Here is a 20115-nt window from a genome sequence, read left to right on the forward strand (position 1 = left end):
CTTGTGTGATATATGAACAAAAACTGTATTACGAATTATGAACATAAAGCTGAAATTACAACTAAAAGATGTTACCAGACGAGTCTGGAGAGGGGAGTAAGCCTGTTTCTCAAAAGATAAAGGAAAAACAAACTTCTCTAACAAGGTGTCAAAGTTGATTGATAATCACCTGATTGGCAAAGAAGGGGGACAGGAATGTATCGATCAGTGTTTCAGCTAACACCAACAATGGAAGCTCTTTCACCAGGGGACTCCATGTCTCCTTCCTCACAGCGGAAATCAACTTTAAATAGGGGTTACTGGAAAGTGAGGGGCAAAACCACTCCAAATTCATCTCAAAGAAGACAAAGGAACCAGCCCTTTGCAATTGGGGTGAAGGAGATCATGACAGGAGAATTCGGTGAGCTATGTTGCTGGGAACATGTCGTAAGGATTTTATCTTGAGCCAAGTCTAGCTTGTTAAGTTTAGCTACTAGAAAACTTGTAACCATTTGAGACTTCAATACTTTACTCTTGCACTCACCTTATATAACTCACTTTGTAGTTACATTAACTTTTTACTTTTAATCCAATTTAATCCAGTATTAGTTTAAACTGACCTGTTTAGTAACTCCAGTTAAAGTAGAAAACTGTTGAATATTAACCATTTACAAAAGGGCAACAGTCCTTTAATGCATGAGCTGTCCAGAAGAGGGGAGAACATGTTTTGGGGAAAATTTGGGACTGGAAGTACATTAGAGGTCACCCTGCAAGTAGTAATCAAGGCTGGTGGAAACTACAATGTGACTGGAACCTGGCTGACAGGCTGCTGGGGTCATAGCTTCTGGACCAGGCCTACAGCTATGACACTAAAGGTGTGACCTGCATGCTTGTAAGCTGTTTGTGAGCAACCCAGGTCAGAAGGCATACAAGAACAACCCTTTGCTGGTCTGGATTACCCACCGATCCTATTCTGGAGGTGCATGTGTGCACAAGTTTATTGTCTGAAAAAAAAATTCCATCTGAAAAATGGGCATAGTCAAAAACTAAGAGTCAAACAAGCACCAGGTATTTCAAAGGGTTCGTAGTGTGGCCCACAGCTTTCTGCTTTAGGGCACCAAGTTGATGGTGCTAGATAATCTGTTACCAAAGCAGTTTAGTGCCCTTGTGAAATCTGTTGATCTCACGTTAGTTCCTTAGGAACAGGTGACTGTCTCTGTTGAGAGATTACGAATTGAATATGCATTAGAAAGGGAACTACCCTCATCCCTAGGGACAGATTCTCTATGCCAGGGCTGATTTTCATTAGCAGAGCAGTATGAGGAAGCTTATACTGCTACTATTAATGATAGATCTGGTAGGTGGACAGATAGAATCCTTCATTTTCCCCATACAATTAGCCTGACACCTAACATTTCTACCAAATTTGCTTAAAATAAAATGAACAATTTCAATATTTTCTAAAGAACCTGTCTGCTGTTTTCATATTGTTGGCTGCCAAATTTTCTTTAAACACACAAGAATAATTTACTTCCATTATTCCAGATGGTGTTCTCAATCGCTTGAAATTTATGGTAATCACCACATCTACTGATTAATTCTGCCAGTCCAAAGGAATTATGTGACTCTCAAGGGAAACATTTCTACCAATACCATTTGTATACTGATTAGATCATAACATCCCAGCTAACACATAGAAAAAAAATTGCAACAAAAATAGTGACACTACAGAAAAAATAAAGCAGGGATGCACAAATGGGGGTCATGACACCTTAGGGGGTCACAAGGTTTTTATGTGGGGAAATCATGAGCTCTCAGCCTTCCCTTAAGTCCTTCTTTGCCTCCAGCTTTTATAATACTGTTAAATACAAACAAGTGTTTAATTTATAAGGGAGCGGCTGCACTCAGAGGCTTGCTGTGTAAATGGCCACCAATACGAAAGTTTGAGAACCATGGAAATAAGGTGTATTTTATTTAAGTTATAGTTTGTGCCACTATATGAATAAAGGATCACAGCACAAAGGGTGTGTCTAGACTACAGGGTTTTGTCGACAAAAGTGGACTTTTGTTGACAAAACTATACCTGTGTCCACACTGCCTTTGAGTTATGTCGACATAACGTCGACAAAACTCAGCAGTTTTGTCGACGTATGTAAACCTCATTCTACGAGGAATAACGCCTTTTATCGACAGAGTTCTGTCGATAGAAGGCATTATTGCATCTACGCTGTCCTTTGTGTCCACACTTTTATGTCGACAAAACCCTGTAGTCTAGACATACCCTTAGAGATCAGCTATGCCAGTTACCAACCTAATAAAACATACAAAACATGGGATCTATTATATCCTTATTCCAAAATTAACAAAAAAAGACAATTGAGTTATATTGATGACTTTTCTACTTATGAGTTGCCAATCTCTTAAAAACTTGACACAAATAGAAATCAGGGATGGAAGAATGTATCCTAGCTTTTTTCAAGTTTGTATTCATGATTATATGAAATACAACTACTAATTGCAATCTATGGTGCTATAATTATTTAAGGGTGTTAGTGGGCTTCAGTCTGGTCTCCAGGTATGGAATCTTTTACTTCCTCGGTCCCTCAAGCAGGCATCAATCTTGTCACTTTTCCCTGGTCAGTGAGTAAAAGATGATGAGCTGGAGTTAACACTAGGGACTAAACCATACCCCTCCATCCTCTCAAACTAATTTTTTTTCCTTTCATTCCCCTCCTCACTGTTGCTGCCCCAAACTCTATTTGTATCCCTTCCTATTGTGGTCTTCCTTAATTTTTTAAAATGCTACTTTCAGTTGACGAACATTTCCATGCCCATTTTCTGTTGGATATAACACACTAAATAGATAACGCAGATACAATGGAGAAAACTGGTATTGTACTTTATTTTTAAAAAAGCGTCAACAAAAAACGCTTAAATAATACCGTTGTTTGCAGTTGGTTTAATTTTTGTGTGTTGAAATAAAGATTTAATTAAATACCCCACCAACATCTTTATTTAACTGTTATGATTGACATGTTCTAGAAGAAAATTAACTTAAGTTGAAAGAATGTAACAACTCCTATTATTACATAAGTAAAACAAGAATAAAATTGTCATGTTGCTGGAAACTGTATATCTTGCAATAAAGTTTGTCCTTACAGTCAAAGATTAGGGACTGGAGCTAGTTGGTAGAGAACAAATATTCTTCTAGACCAGTCTTGGGCAAAATATGGCCTGTATCCGGCCTGCCGAGATGCTGGATCTGGCTTGTGGAGGCAGCAGGGGGCCCTAGGCAGGCTCCCCTGCTTGACCCGCAGCTACTCACTCTGCTCAGAAATGCGGCTGCCTGGCCCCGATTCCCTTTCAAAACTGTAATCCTGGACGGGGGAGAGGGCAGACTTCAGGAATTGCCCCCCACCGTCAGCACAATCCCATTGTCTGGTTTCTGGTCAGAAACTGGCCAATGGGAGCTGCCTTTTTGAATAACAGTCAGCCACAAAGCACCACATCCTCTCCCCTCCAGCTCAGTTACTCATACAAGCACATAGCCAGGCAGGCAGGCTAGCTGGCAAACACTTTAAGCTCTGCAGGCAGGCTGGTTTGGTTGCTGGCTGGTAAATCTCCAGGCCAGAGCCTGCCACTGGCACACCAGCCTCTCCCTTTCCCAACCCTCTGTTTCCCCCCCCCCCTCTCTTCCCCCTCCTACATCCACACCCCCTCCCAGATTTGGCACCCCAGTCTCCTGTCCCCGATCACAATCCCCTCCTATCCTAGGTCACATCCCTAAACCCTGACCCCAGTCTCCTCCCCTAAGTCACAACCACCTCCTTAACCAGACTCCCTCCCAAACTCCACTCTCCCTCCTGCATCCCAATCCCTTCCCCCAAGCTTCCTTGTGCACCCAACTTCCATCCCAGACTCCGCACATTCTCCATTAAGATCATGAAAGAGTGCAGCCCTCAACCACTTTCCAAAATCTTGGAGTGGCCTCCTTTCAAAAATTATTGCCCATCCCTGTTCTAGACTACCAGTTAAACGTTGCTGCAAATCATCCAAAGAACTCGAGGTTAAACAAAAATAAAACTAAGTTATACCTCACTTTGGGTAGATGCACACAGCAAGCCATTATTCGGAATGATGTCGAGATGTAGGACCTCTTACTCCAACTTCTGTAACCCTCATTTCATGAAGGGTAACAGAAGTCAAAGAGTATTCTTCCTTTGACTTTCTGCTGGGTACACAGCGGCAAAAGCCAAATTAAGCTATTTCGACTTCAGTATGCAATTGATGTAGCTGAAGTTGTGTTGCTTAATTCGACTTTTGCTCTGTTGTGTAGGAGGTGGCCTTTAAGATGTTACTCTTTCTTCCTTTCCATAGGAGATATTAAAAATGACCTTCCTGCCAGTCTTCCAAGAAGAACATTCATCTGTTTGCAAAAATGTTCTTTGAGAATTAGGAACATAGGATCTAAATATTAGTTATGGCCCTGATACAGTGTCTTTTTAAAATTTGTTTTATTTATGTATAGCCACTTCTGTATTTGCACTAGAGAGCTCTAGTATTTTTGCATTTCAATGTGAAGTCCTCTGAAACACAAACTCTTAAAAGGTTAAAAGGTGAAAACCGAAAAACTAATTCCTCCAGATACAAATTGCTAAAAACATCCTTTTGGCAAACTACAATAAGTTCACCTACTCCAGGTGGGGGCAATAATTTTTGCCCAGGGGCCACTTCAAAAAATTTTGAAGTAGCCCCGGGCTACCCCTGAAGGGGTGAGGCCTAAACAGGAAGGGGCAGGGAAGCCCCTTTGCTCCCCCTTCCCACTAGGTACCCATGCCCTGGAAGAGGCTTGGCATGCTCCCCCACCCCAAGGCCAATCAGGGCCTAGGGGCGGAGAAGCACAGGAATCCTCCTCCCACCATGCAAGGAGCATGTGGTGCTTTGAAGTGCCGCAGGCTCCTCCCAGGGCCATGGCAGGGTGAAGGAAGCTTCATGCAGCTCCCCCACCCCCAGGCCCTGATTGGCCTGCAGGCAGACGAACACGCGAAGCCTCCTCCCACCCTGGCAGGAGCACGTGGCACTTTGAAGTGCCATGCGCTGCTCGCAGGGTGGGGTGGGGAGAGCGCCATGTGCTCCTGGCAGGGTGGGAGAAGGCTTCGTGCGCTCCCCCGCTCCCAGGCCAATTAAGGCCTGTGGGCAGGTGAGCGCGCGAATCCTTCTCCGCTCTGTCCCTGCCCTGCAAGAAGTGCACAGCACTTTGAAGCACCACACACTGCTCACAGGGAGGGGGCAGAGCAGAGAAGGCTTTTGGTTCTCACCTGCCCCAAGGCCCTAATTGGCCTGGGGGCAGAGGAGCAGCAGGGCCTCCGTGAGCCAGATCCAACTGCTTGGTGGGCCGGATCCAGCCCATGGAGGCACTTTTGCCCATCCCTGACCTACTCAGACCAAATGGACTAGCAAAAGTATTAGTGTTTACTCAGTGCGTTGAAAAAGCAAAGTGCTATATAAGTACTAAGCATTTCTATAAGAAAACTTGTTTTAACATTTGCCATTTCTGGTATATCTTTCCTTCTAAAATATCAGCAACATTTATATGCAGTTTGGATTGTAAGGATAACCTGAACGGTGAGACTAATTTGCACACCATCTCGTAGTGAGTGAGTCTAAAGAACAGGAATGAAGCTTCGCATTAATATCTCAAAACATAACACAGCATGTAGTTAACCTGTGGAACTCCTTGCCAGAGGAGGCTGTGAAGGCTAGGACTATAATAGAGTTTAAAGAGAAGCTAGATAATTTCATGGAGGTTAGGTCCATAAAAGGCTATTAGCCAGGGGATAAAATGGTGTCCTTGGCCTCTGTTTGTCAGAGGCTGGAGAGGGATGGCAGGAGACAAATCGCTTGATCATTGTCTTCGGTCCACCCTCTCTGGGGAATCTGGTGCTGGCCACTGTCAGCAGACAGGCTACTGGGCTAGATGGACCTTTGGTCTGACCAAGTATGGCCGTTCTTATGTAACACTCATCTACATATCACTGTGTCTCAATGAAAGGAAAGCAATATTTATTTTATTGAATGGATTAATAGAAGCTAAAAAGGCACTAAGGTAGATAAATTCCAAGTGCAACTGCCCCGTCTGCTGCTGCTCTGTTCATCAATCACCTCCCATGAGCACTTAAGGCTGCGTTTCTCATACTGTGGGTCCCGACCCCCCATGGGGGGTCACAAACAACTTAGAAGGGGGTTGCGGTATCACAGAGTTTGAGAACCCTGACTTAAGGAAAGGAAACAATACCTAGTAAGACTTAAGTCAATAATGCCTGCAGCCTAGTGGAAGAAACATGGTACCTCTAAGTTGTAGCCTTCCTGTACACTGAGAAACAGATGGAAAAGTAACACAATAATCTTTTCTAAAAAATTACTCACTCATGAATTTGGTCTTAAATGGAACAAACTGGAAGATTTCAAAATGCGGAGAGAATTTAGTGACAGTTTGACATGTTATCACATGAGGTCCTATGACAGTTGGAATTATTGACCATCTAATTCATGGCTGGGCAATAAAAGGGCAGCAGCCCACCAAGGCCTATGTTTACCTGCACCTTTGCAGGTATTGGATGATCACAGCTCTCATTGGCCATGAATTGCCATTTGTGGCCAAAGTGAGTGGCAGGAAGTGGCACAGTCTAGGATGCTGCTTCCCACTGCTTGCACTGGCTGTGAATGGCAATTTTGTGGACAAGGAAAGCTGCGAACGAGTGATACCTGTGGAAGCATAGGTAAACATAGCGATGAGGACCTGCCAGGGATTAACCCTGTGGGCTGGATCCAGCCCATGGGCCAAAATTTGCTTATCCTGATCTAATTCCTAGAGGGTAACAGGACAAAAATATCAGAAACACCACAAAGAGATGCTAGAAACACATCTTAGAAACACAATCTTTTGCTTATTGGAATAGGAGGAAAATAGACTTTCAGTTTTTGAAAAGTCTGGGACCTAAATAGATAACAAGTATAATTTACTGGACATATTAGATATCCTATAATGTGCCTTCAATCTGACACCAAAGGTCAATCTTCACATGGTGTAAAATGGCATAGTCATAGTGAGATCAATGAAACTGTGCTTAACACCTAACCCTGGAGACAAGGCAGAGTAGGCAATTATGTCTTTAAGACTTGCAAGACAGATAAAATCCTACAGGCTAAACCTCCCTAATCTGGCACACTCTGGTCCAGCAATATCTGTGATCCAGCATGGTTTTAGTTAGCCAGATGTTCCCTTATCATGAGTTTGGCCAAGTATCCCACCATCCCATAAAGTCTGCTTACAGCCACCAGTCCTGGCTCACAGTGTTCAGTGTTCTTATTTAGCTCTAATTTACCCCTGAATGTATTCTAAGAGCTCAGTAATCAGTGGAGGTGATGGTAATGCTTCTAGACAATATTGACCTCCCGTAGTTTGGCAAATTCTCTGGTTCAGCACCGGACAGATCCTGAGGGTACCAGACTAGAGAGGTTCAACCTGTGGTGGCTAATTGTAAACATTGAAAAACCAGATATTAAAGACTAAAAGGCCTCATTTCCCCCACATCATAAATATAAACAAGAGACCTACCACCAAACACCTCACCTTACACCAGAAGCAGAGAGTTCTTTCCTGTGAAAACAGCATGTGTCACCAGTTAGCTGGTATCCCTAGAACTTGCATAGTGATTGTTCTTCTACCATTGGTAGTTTTCATGTGGGACACTACAAGACTTTGTTCTGTCATCTCTCATTCACTATGCCTATGGGAACTGGATAGCTACTGGTAGTTTGAGCTAAATTGCCATTAATGACCATGACACATTCTGCTCTGTTTCCTTTTCATCAGATATGGATGATGCAGTTTCTCAGCATTCCCGCTGTCTAAATGTGATAAAGAGCTAGAAAAAGAGGTAGCTGATTACACTCAGTGTGGGGATGATGGACACTATACTCCTTGGTCCCTTTCTAGAAGAAGAGAAGGCTAAAGAGTAGCTCTCTTAATAGAGGGGTTGAATTTTGTTCGTAAGGTGCACAAAATAGAATGGATCTTATTAGAAGCAAGGCCTTCTTTAGACTGAGGATCAAATAGTATTTGTAGCCAGGAATGCTTTTTCACTCCTCCCACAATCTCAGGTGAGGCAACTGAGTCTTAGTAACATGATCCTTACCTTTGGCAAACTAGATTTTATTACTGTAATATGCTCTACATAACACTACAGATGAAAATCTCTCAAAATAATTTTACCTGGTACAAAATGCAGCAATCCACTTACTGCAGTTTCTCTTGTGGAACACATATCAGAGAATCTGTGTGCATTAAAATTTGCTTTCATTCCTGTTTACCTTACAGACTATCTCTCTGCTCATGTACCATCTGGATAGAGGGGAGCATTTAATACTCTTGATCAAATAACTCCAGATTTAAAACATGAAAGATGAAAAATCTTGAATTCTTCTAGAACACCACGGTAGGGAAAGCAGAATAGCATTTAGACAGACATGTAATTGACATGAATCCAGTGAGTCCTTGCTATTTGTTTCATTTCTTACATCACTGAAAGTAAATATCATTACTCTTGGTGACAAGTTATTATGTAGCTCAATAAAGAAAATGTTTTAAAACCTAATTATTTCCATACACATTTCACAGGTTATTCATGCTGATCGGTGCTTTGACTGCTTCCTTCCTTCTCCTGCACAATATCTTTTGAACTTTCAAAAATGCTAGCAAAGCAAAGCAAAATGAGTAAAATGTTCTTTTAACTGTCCCAAAAACACTGTCTGAGAAACACAATACATGGAAAAACTTAAAACAACTAATACTCTTGTAGCACCTTAAAGACTAACAAAACATAGATGGTATCATGAGCTTTCATGGGCACAACCCACTTCATTATCTGAAGTGGGTTGTGCCCACAAAAGCTCATGATACCATCTACATGTTTCTTTAGTCTCTAAGGGCTCGTCTAAACTATGAGGAACAGTTAAACTAAAGTGAAAGTAGTTTAAAAGTGGCTTTCAGCAATCCCTCCCCCTTGTCAAAAAGCTGCATAACCCTAATTTTGAGAAGGATCGACTTTGACAAAGGGGGAGGGATCGCCAAAAAAGCCACATCTAAACTATTTTCACTTTTGAAAGATCTGCTTTTGAAAGTGCAATCGGAAGAAAATATGCAACTTTCAGCTCTTCCTCATAGTCTAGATGAGCCCAAAGGGTGTGTCTACACAGCACAGTTATTTCAAAATAATGGTTATTATTTCTAAATAATGCGAGCATCTACACAGCAATTCCATTATTTCAAAATAATTTCAAAATAAGGGATGACTTATTTCAAAATCTGTAAATCTCATTCCATGAGGAATAACACTTATTCTGAAATAGCTATTTTGGAATAGCAGTAGTGTGGATGCTCCACTGCACATCCACATTAGGGAAGCCTCCCTCTGACTACTTTTGAGGCTTCCCTGAAGTGTAGACATGCTATTTAGAAACAAGCTATTTTGGAAAAAAAATTCTGAAATAGTTGAAATAAACTGTGTAGATGTACCCTAAGGTGATGCAAGACTATTAGCTGTTTTTTAATTTTTTTCCGTTAGAGACAATCTCAGCTACCCCGCCGAAACAATACATGGAAGTAACTCATACAAAAATGTAGGATGTTTGCAACATTTTCCAGTATGCTGCATGCCTCTTGCATATAGAAGATGGAAACTCAACATGTTATATGCCTTAATGTCTCCAAATCAAAATCTGTGTTCACTGTATATATCACACTTGGAGTCCCCTGTTTGAGAGCTTTGCATCTGCTTTATAGTAGTTTCCCACCATGGTGAAATACTATCCATGGATATGTTCATTTTGTAGACTCATTACTCAAGTTGAAATGAATTTATTAACAAAATAATGTCTGTTGCTATTTAACTTGTATTACATTGTTTTCTATTCCAACTGAAGGGTCCAATCATGCAGTCCTTTACTCAGATGCACTTAAGAAAGAACTGTACGGACAAGCCTTATGTATAGCAGCAATTCTCTGTCTTAACAGCTGCATTCCTCAGAAACCATACAACTAGCATGAGTCTTCCCCTTTATTGCAAGACTCATGAGAAAGAAGCATCCAAATTTCTTTGGTAGCTGACTCAACTTTAACACTCATTCCCATACAAGATCACAGGTATTACAAATCCCATTGCTTTTAGAACCAGCTGTCACTTCCAAATCAGTTCAGATTAACTGTTCCACAATGAGAACTAAGGAGGAGAAGGAAGAAGAATGAGTTTTAGAAGTTACACATCTGGTCCTGTGGAGGACATGAAGTGCCTTAAGGAAAGCAAAAAGGAGTCAGTGAAGTGATTTAAGCTGTAGGTGGTTCTTGCTCTACCAGTTTTAAAAAGGGAGACATTCTATACTTCTCCCAGTATAACTCTGCCAGACTGGGGGTTTGACAAGGCCATAGACCCAGCCTTACTCTGAAAATACATGACCTCTTTCAGACTACTAGAATTGCTGGCAGTGCTAGCTGAACCCCCACTTTTTCTGTGCTTACCAAAATCTGTAGCCAAATGTCTCTCCTGCAGCAGATGTACATCAGCCCTTGGAGGACAGGGCTTCATACTTTCTTCTTGATGTACATAGGGTGAGACCCTAACTTTCCCTTTATGCTAACTGGCGAAAGGTGCATGTAAGATACTATTGTCATAATATTTAGCTAAACTGTGTTTTGAAAGTGATCATAAAAACTGGTGACATGCTGGTCATGAATATCATTGTGTGATGTATTATGTACAGGTTGTATATAATGAAGTATGTAGGTGTGCTGGAAATATGTTCTTAAAATACGTTTTTAAGGTAGTCAATAGACAAGCCTGTTTCAGACAATAGAATGTGGATTTATCTATCTTGGTGAGTTTTGTAAGCTAGGGATTTTGAAAGTACATTTACACATCAGGTAAACAAAGCAATCAAAGCAGTGGAAGAAACTGTTTGGTGAGCATTCCAGAGGGCCTGAACCTCAGGAGGTCTTTGCGGTTCTTACGGCCAAGACAATGGACTTTGGAAATATAAGGGGAACAAAATGGCAGTCTAAGGAAAGGGTGTCAGACTCCCAGCCTGTGGGCCAGTCCCAGCTGCAGTGATTGTGCATCCAGCCTGGGACTTCTGGTGGGTTGGGGGGAGGGCCTATCCATTACCAGCCCCCAAACCCTGCCCATTCCTACTGTCTCTGCCCCTCTCCCCACACACCCTGTGGTAGCAGGAGCTGTGGGGGAAGTGAAATACACTGTGAAGGCACAGGTGCCAGAGGAAGTGCAGGGGGAGGGAGGTGTGATCGCTGGTGCCAAGTGGCACCAGGCCCCCTCAGTGATCCCAAAAGTTGTGCGCTTGGGGGAATGGGGTGCCATGGGGAGAGAGGGCAGGGCAATGGTAGAAAGTGGTAGGGTTTGGGGGCCAGTTGTGAACAGCCCCCCTGAGCCTGCCAAGATTCCCAGGCCAGATTGCTCAATCACTCAGGCCAGGACTGCCCTGCAGGCAGGGAATTTGATCTTGTCTACACTGCACTTTCGTCATTAAAAACTTTTGTCACTTGGGATGTGAAAAAACATTCCTCCAAATAACACTAGTTTTAAGGATGAAAAGTACTGGTGTGGACGACTTAACTGGTAGGTGCCACTCTCCTGTCACTGAAGCTACATTCCTCATTGAGGGTGGTTTTAGTTTGTCACCAGAAAAGCTCTCTCCAAGCAACAAAGAGCCGGAACACTGCTTAGCTTATTACAGTGCGGCTGCAGCAGTATAAACCATGCTGTTGTAAGTTGCTCAGTGTAGACATAGCCTAATTTTTATTACAAAACCATTTGAGTGCTGTAATAAAGTAAACTGGGGAACCCTCAGCTAAGCTAACAGATTGGTGTGCAAATGTCCAGTGTGTAAGTGCCCAGATTGCTGTATAAGTGCCCAATGAGAGGAACTGGATACACAGCAGAGACATCTCCAGGGAATGTGGGTTCACTGATAGTTGCAAGGCATGGTTTAGAATGCAAACTCTTGAGGAGTTTGCTGGTGAGAGAAACAGACTGGTGTGGAAAGGAGCTGTCTTATACTGCAAACTCCAGCAAAGCTCTCTCCTGGTTAGTCAGAGAGGTGACACAGTAGATTATGGTTCTGAGTGCCCTGAGCAGAGCATCACAACAGGTTCAACACTGAAAGTATCAGAGCCATGGATAAGAGAACATATCCACAGCTAAGTCTGCAGGCAGAATTTTAAAAAACAAACAAAGCAATTACCAATTTATAGTATAAATTCAACTTTCTACACAGACCCAAAAATCTGCCTTCAGATGCACTCAATCAACCACATTAACTTCAATGGGACTGTAACCGAGAATCAGTCCTGGCTGACAGTCTGCAGAGAGCCGCCAAATCTTTTCACAGATGGGCTTTTTCCTTCTAAAAGGCAGAATTCAGCCCTGAGTACAATGGTCTGTAGAAATCAGTGACAACACACAAAAGAACAACCTAAATTTTTATTCGTGTCATTTGTGGCTCATCTGCAGCTACATGATTTTTTGTTACATTGTAGTAGAAGTTGATTTTAAATCACTATTTCACAGCATCACCCCAGGCAGCATTACAACTCCCATTAATTTCCCATTAGCACACTTCAATTAAAATTAATATGTAATTGTTTTTAGTAATCACATTTACATTCGTAAATAAGAATGAATCTTGAATATGATATTAAGAAAGGCCAATTTCTAGCCATTCAATAGCTTAATGAAACTAATCATATTTTCTTTAAGCAAAGATCTTGAGAGGCCAAGTCATTTCAAAATATGTCACAAGGTGACATACATGTACTCAAACGCATACACGTATTCAGACCTACTAGGCTCAGAACTGTCTTTTATAATGTCCAGGCACAATTCCCTGTGTTTAGGAAGGAAGCTCCATTCCCAGAGATTGTTCCAGTGAACTCAGAAAGCAACTGCTCGGCATCAGAGGTCACCAGAAACACATCACACCAATTTGTTACTCTCAGTGGGAGCTCCCTCTTGAATTCAGAGTCCAGTTCCAGGTCACCATTTTAACACCCTGCATGGAACTGTTCCTAGCTATTTGTGCGATTGTCTCTCCACATGACCACCGTTTCCTTGATATCTAAGTTCCATTGGAGCAGTAAATCAGCTGGCAAATAAGGGATTTGCTGATGACTTCTGGAGTCAGAACCTTCACAGGAGATTGTCCTCGCTGCCAGATGTGATGAGAATGAACAACTGCTTCTGTGCTTTCACAGCTAAGCACAAAACCCACTTTTTATACCTTCATGTTTATTCATATATATGTTGTTGGTTGGATATCTAAATAATCACCCAAACCAATCTCATCACCTAAGTCTACTTGCTGGCAAGGAGGAAGCAAGATTATCATTTTTACTTATTGACAATGCACTCTAATTCTATGGTAGTGGGACAATAGAAGAACCTAGACTGATAAGGTAGATTTAACCCAGGCCAAAGGAAAAACACAAAAAAAATTGTAAAGTAAAATAGCGTCCCCAAAGCAAAGAGAAGAAAGCAGCACAAGTTTTCAACAGCAAGAACTTCAATCTTTAGATTAGTGTGCATGTCAGACTAATATGACACACACAATATATAATATACCACAGTGGCCTGCCAAAGAAGGTGCTCATAATGTGTACAAACCAAATTTCACAAAGAGGTCAGCCTGCATTCTGACTGCTTACATGAGAACTTCTCAGGCTAGTCTCCATGCTTTATTAGGTGGGAGAGTTTTCATTTCTATGGATTTCCTGCTGCAATTGTGCTTACTTTTCCAGAAGGATGCACCTACTTTCCTGAATGCACAATTCTTTTGGACCCACAATTGCACTGAGAAGTGTTGACATAAAATACTTACAGGCAGTCCCCAGGTTACGTACAAGATAGGGACTGTAGGTTTGTTCTTAAGTTGAATTTGTATGTAAGTCGGAACTGGTACATATTGTCGGGGAAACTCTAGCCAAACATTTCTCCAGAGCTCAGTTTTATTCTCCCACACCTCACTTCCCTCAGTCCTTTTCTCAAGCTGAGGTGTCTGCTGAGAAAAGCCGCTCCGCGTCTCCCTGGTCTGCTGGGTGGGGCGCTAGCTTTGTGTCTCCTTGGTCTGATAGGGGGAAAAGCAGCTAGTGCGGGGTTGCCTCACCCCGTTTGTAAGTAGGGATCCGATGTAAGTCGGATCCATGTAACCCGGGGACTGCCTGTACATGTCTGTAAGATATTTGATTAAAAAACTATACTAATATGAAATTAATTCAGCCACACAATAAAATAATTAAAAATTAACTAACTATAAAAATGAGAAATCATCATTGAGCAGGTCTACTTCTAGTGGCATTCCTTATGGAGTAGTTCTTGTCCCTATTTAACATCTTTATACATGACATGAAAGAAAAAACAAAAAAAAAAAATCACTGATAAAGTTTGCAAATGGCTATAAATTGGGTGCATGGTAAATTTTGAAAAGAACAGGTTACTGTTTGAGAATGATCAAGATCACTTGGTAAACTGAGCACATGTGAATATATGTTTTAATATGGCTAGAGTGAAAACATACATATTGGAGAATAAAGGATGTAGGTAATAATCACAGGATAGAGAACCCTATCCTGGGAAGCAGTGACTCTGAATGAAAACTTGGGAGTCTTGATGGATAACCAGCTGTCCATGAGCTCCCAATATGATGCTATGATCAAAAGAACTAATGTCATCCTGAGATGCATAAACAGGGAAATTTTAGTAGAAATAGAGAAGTTATTTTACCTCTATATTTGGCATTGGTGAAATGGCTGCTATGTCCAATTCTGATCCCCACAACAGCAATAGTTGGAGAGGATTCCAAGAATGATGAGATTACAAAACATGTCTTATAATGACAGATTCAAGGAAATCAAGTACATACATAGGGAACAATTATTTAGTAATTGGCTCTTCAGTCTAGCAGAGAAAGATATAACAAGATCCAATGGCTGAAAGCTGAAGCTAAACAAATTCAGACTGGAAATAAGGCATACTTTTTTATATTGCTTGTATTTAACCATGAAAATAATGTACCCATGGTTATGGTAGAGTCTCCATCACTGGCAATTTTTAAACGAAATGTGGATTTTTTCTAACAGACCTGCTCTAGAATTATTCTGAGGACATTTTATCGTCTGTGTTACACCAGAAATCAAACTAGCTGATCATAACGGTTCCTTCAGGCCTAAAACTTCTATGGGAATGTTATAAGCATACCTCATTTCTCATATCATTCATTTTTGATAACCATAAGGACTCTGACTTTCATGAAATATATTGGGGGGAGGAAAGGAACAAATTAGACAAATAGACTATAAACAATAACTACATACAATACTACAAACAATGAGCTATAAAATAATTAGACTTATGGAAAAATAAAGAAAATAGTTAAGTTACCAGTGAACAGCTAAGAATCCAGTCAAATTATTGATCAAAAATTTAAAACAAACGAACAAGGGTGTAAAACACATCAATCCCAGCTCACCATGCTGCCTGCATTGCCATGTGATGTTGGACCATACCCAGCTCCATTCACAAACCCCTAACCTTTGCACGTTCCAATCTCACAAACCCTAATCTTTGCACGTTCCAATCCAGAGAGATGTTGTGGAGCACTGTTCTGAGGCACCTGGGCTGATACAGACTCTATCTGTATGCTTCTTTACAGACTACCTCCCACCTGCAACTGAAATGCTTCACTCCCGCCATTTTGTCCATACTGGAGGTGGACTGGGGGAAGGAAGAGAAATGTGTTCTCAATATATACAAATTACATGGTATCAGATCATATTTGCTAAGGTCCCAAATCTGCAAACAGATAAGCACAAGCAACTTTACACCTGTGAATAGTGTCATTGTACTCAATGGCATTACTCACGTGCATAAAGATACTTGTGTGTTTGCAAGATTGGGTCCAAATACTAATTATGATACATCTCACTGGGAGTCCTGAGTTCAGCCCCACGTGGGGAAAGTGCACAAGCAATTTTGAACAAATATTTTGTTGGTTCTTATGTTCTTATGGTTGAAATTCTATTTGCTTCTCAGTCAGTAAATGTTTAAAAAACTTGTGATTCTGGATTAGTCCCAGCACAGATTTGATGAAAAATAATATTCAATACACTTCTATGAAAAACAGAATTTAACATTCTAGACTTTGTTATGAAAAAGGAAACTTGATCTATTTACTATTGTCAAACTCTCTAGATTATTATTTAATATTTTTATATTGAAGTAGTAACAAAGGCCACAGTCAGATTTAAATTGTGTTAAGGGACAACCTCTCATCCAAAAGGGAGATCTCTGGAAGTTAAAAATTCCAAATTTAGAACATTAAAAGGTGATGTACTGAATCCAAATATAAAACAGAAATAAAAAAATTCTTATTAAATGATGTGACTATAACAGGAAATATTTTTATAATAAATGCTAATAAAATAACCTGTTCTAAAAATACACCTAGCAGTCAAAAAAGGAAACTTCAATAACACTTTTTTGACTGTTGCCTCTATAGATTGCTACATTCAGCATACCTGAAACATTATTTTTGTATACCCTAATTTTATTTTGAAATTGTAACTAACAGCATACATTATGCTTCCTCAAAAGTAGGCTTTTTTAAACACTAGTAAAATTTGCTTCCAAATTAATATGCCTCAATTTAAAAATCTGTTTTAAGAATACAAATTCAGTTCCAGAAAACATCTTTCAGGGATGAAGAAAAGAAGGTATCTATTTGAACACTTAAGCTACATGGTACTTAATAGCATTTCAGCATTTGAAACTATACAGTTACTATGGCATAGTTTTTGCCAAAAACTTGAATACCGATGACGATATTCAGTGCACATGTCCTTTCAGTCAAGTACCATATATTCTATAAAGTATTGTAACATGGCCTTTCCATGAACATCACATTCTAGATAACTATTCAAAAGTTTTCAGAAACATTTCTTCACCATACATGATGCATGATAAATGGAAAACATGAATTTTAGGACAAGATGTTATGTAAATATATGTTTTCCAAGCACAACAATATGACTATACATCTCCTAGGCAGAACATCTCTTTTCTAGCTGTAATCTTCACTCTCTGAAGTTCTCTAATCATATCAATGTGCAGATATGAAGACAATTCTAGATAGTATCAATTATGGTATATTTTTCTGAGTCTCCCTCCAGAGCTTCCACCCACCTCTTCCCTATGATTTCCTGCCTTCCCCCAACACCTACCCCACCCAGTGATGCTCCGCCTGCCCCAACACCTACCCCCTCAGTGGTCCACCATCCCCCTGTACCCCTGTACTTCATCCCAACCCCTGCCTTTCCCAGTGATCTTCCATCCCCTGAGCCCTAACCACCTTCCTACACCCCAGCCCCTGCCCTGCCCTGTCCAGTGATCCTCCATCCTCCAAACTCTTCCCTCTCCAGTGATCCCTCAGATAAATCTGGAGGTGTATTATATTTTGAATTCCAAGTTGATGTAATCCAGGTGAAATGCCACTAACTGCACATGGCAAACAGAAGACAACTAAACAACTAGCTTAAATGCCCACTAGCATTAAAACTTCATCAGGCTTACCATACTTACCACTACCTTACTTCTTAGGATTTTTACTAAGTTTCTTCTTAAGATAACAAAATGTTATCACGACCATCCAGATAGTGGGAGCTTTGTCTTATATACCATAATTTTCTCCCCGATCCCCAATGGGACCTTATTACCCACCCAATCTGATTTTTCACACTTGCTCTCTGATCATCCAACCTCCTCTAGAGTCATGCATAATGACACAGCCATCCAAATCACCTGAACACATTACAACAGCCAGTCCTCCAGAGGCAGTTACCAATACTTTTTGCATGGTCACACTGCATATTAAATAACAATCCGAATAAAAAACAGTGTACCGATAGGGATATGCAATATATTCATTGTCTACCTACTCAGCCCCTGGGAAAGGAATAGTATTGTGAGTGGTGGCAATGAAAAAGGTTTAACCCTATTTCCGCATACACATAGGAGCTAACTAGCTTGGGTAATATTCTAATCCAGCTGCTGCATCTAAGCCTCAGAGAGCGGTACACACCCCAACTACATTAATTATAGGGTCACTTGCTTCCGGAAAAGAAAGAGGGAAAGTTTAATAGCAATGCAAGTTTTAACTCATGAAATAAGCCTGAGAATCCCCCGCCGCCGCCATCCTCCCAACTATTTCACAGGACTGGCAGGAGCCGAGCCGCCGAGCTTCTCTCCCTTCCCTCGCGGGCCGGTAGGGGGTGTAAGAGAGTAAAGGGGTCCTACCTCCAGATCTGCCCCAGCTGCAGGATGTGGATGAGGGACTGCAGGAGCCAGATGCAGAAGGCGCAGGAGGCGGACCTGCTCTTGCCGGCCCTACCGCCGCTGGTGCTGCTGCTGTTGCTACTGTTGGTGGCCGTGGTGGCGTTGCTCTTGCTGGCGTTGGACGCCTGCCTCTGCGGCGTGCAGGGGCGAGGGGCGTCCATGTCCCCGGCCGCCGAGCCGCTGCTCACCAGCAGTTTGCTCTCGGCGGCCGGGCAGTGGCTGGCGGTGGCAGCGCTGTCCTCGGTGCTGAAGTCGTGCACGAACCAGCGGAAGCTGAACACCTGCACGGAGAGGGAGCCGAGCAGCACGAAGAAGAGGGTCAGCCCGAACCACCAGCGCTGGCCCCGCACGTAGTAATCGACCGCCAGCCAGATGTCGGTGCCCACGTCGGCGAAGTACACGGCCAAGGCGGCCAGGATCCACAGGCAGTCCCACAGCGAGTAGCGCCGCTGCTCCCGGCCCAGCCGCAGGCACAGCGCCGACGAGCCCCCGCCCGAGCCCCGGGAGCCGCCGCCTCTTCTCCCGCCGCCGCCGCAGCAGCTGGAGCCGCCGCCCGAGCAGTCCCCGCCGCCGCTGCAGCAGCCGCCCCCCGGCGCCTCGTCGTCGCCGCCGCCCGGCCCCGCGCCCGAGGGCAGCCCCGGGGCCAGCGCCTGCACCGAGCCCGAGTGGTCCGAGTTCTGCAGCGGCGTGAACGCCACCTCGCCGCCCTTCTTCATCTTCAGCCGCCCGTCCGACTTCGCGGCCATGATGCCTCCGCCCCGCCGCCGGGGAGAGCGAGCGCGCCCGCCTTTATCCCGCGCCTCCCCCTGCTCCTCCCCCGCCGCCGCTCCGCTCCGCTCCCCTGCCCGGCTGCCGGCCGGGCCGCCGGCTCCTCCCGGGGCCGCCGCGCCTGGAGCGCCGCCTGCCTGCGGGGAGCCACGCTCAGCCCCCGAGCCCCGCCAGCCGCGCGCTCCGCCCGAGCCGGCAGCAGCCGCGGGACCGCTCCCCGGCCCGGCGCATCCCTCCGCCCTCCGCCGCCGCCACCCAGCTGACTGACGCCGGGAAGAGGATGACCTCATCCCTTCCTCCTCGCTGCCGCCGCCGCCCCCCGCACCAGCCGCGGCGCGCGGGCGGGGAGGGGCGGGCACCAGCGCCGCGGGGGCAGGGAGCCGCGGGAGGGGGCAGCTACCTGCCTGTCCGCGGGGGCGGGGAGTCGCCAGGAATTGCACTGGGGGGCGCAAGGGTTGGGGAGTGGTGGGGATCGGGCATGGGGGGGGTGAGATTTCTGAGGGGCGCAGAGGTTGAGTACGGGGGTGGGGGATCACCTGGGAGCAGGGACTGGAGTGTAGGAGGGTGGTTAGGGCACAGGGGATGGAGGGTTTCGGGGGAAGTTGGGGAGCACTGGGCAGGGCAGTAGTTGGGGTATAGGCGGGGGTGAGCGGAAGGCAGATGCAGATCACTGGGCTGGGCAGGGGTTGGGGGGAGGTGGGGATCGAGTACGGAGATGAGATTACTGGAGGGCGCAGAGGCTGGGTTCAGGAGCAAGGGCACGGGGTGGGGGACTCACTGGAGAGGGAAGGGTTGGGGGGGGTGGAAGAGGCAGGCCAGAGGCTAGGGTGGAGGAGGGTGGTTAGGCACGGGGGTGGAGGATGACTGGGGAAGGCAGGGGTTGGGATGTGGAGGATGGAGTTATGGTACAGGGGGA

At 43.8% G+C, this 20115-nt stretch overlaps 1 protein-coding gene across 1 annotated transcript in view; it reads right to left on the reverse strand.

Moving 5' to 3' along the window:
- The window catches only part of XKR4 (XK related 4), a 287786-nt gene extending 268539 nt beyond the window's left edge, over positions 1-19247 (reverse strand). The window contains exon 1 of the mRNA XM_075920695.1: positions 18393-19247. Coding sequence (XP_075776810.1) covers positions 18393-19177 — 785 coding nt within the window. The 5' untranslated portion in view covers positions 19178-19247. The remainder of the gene's footprint in view (positions 1-18392) is intronic.
- Between the last annotated feature and the right edge of the window lie 868 nt (positions 19248-20115).

Source organism: Pelodiscus sinensis, chromosome 2 (assembly GCF_049634645.1).
Source record: "Pelodiscus sinensis isolate JC-2024 chromosome 2, ASM4963464v1, whole genome shotgun sequence".
NCBI classification, from domain to species: Eukaryota; Metazoa; Chordata; order Testudines; family Trionychidae; genus Pelodiscus; species Pelodiscus sinensis.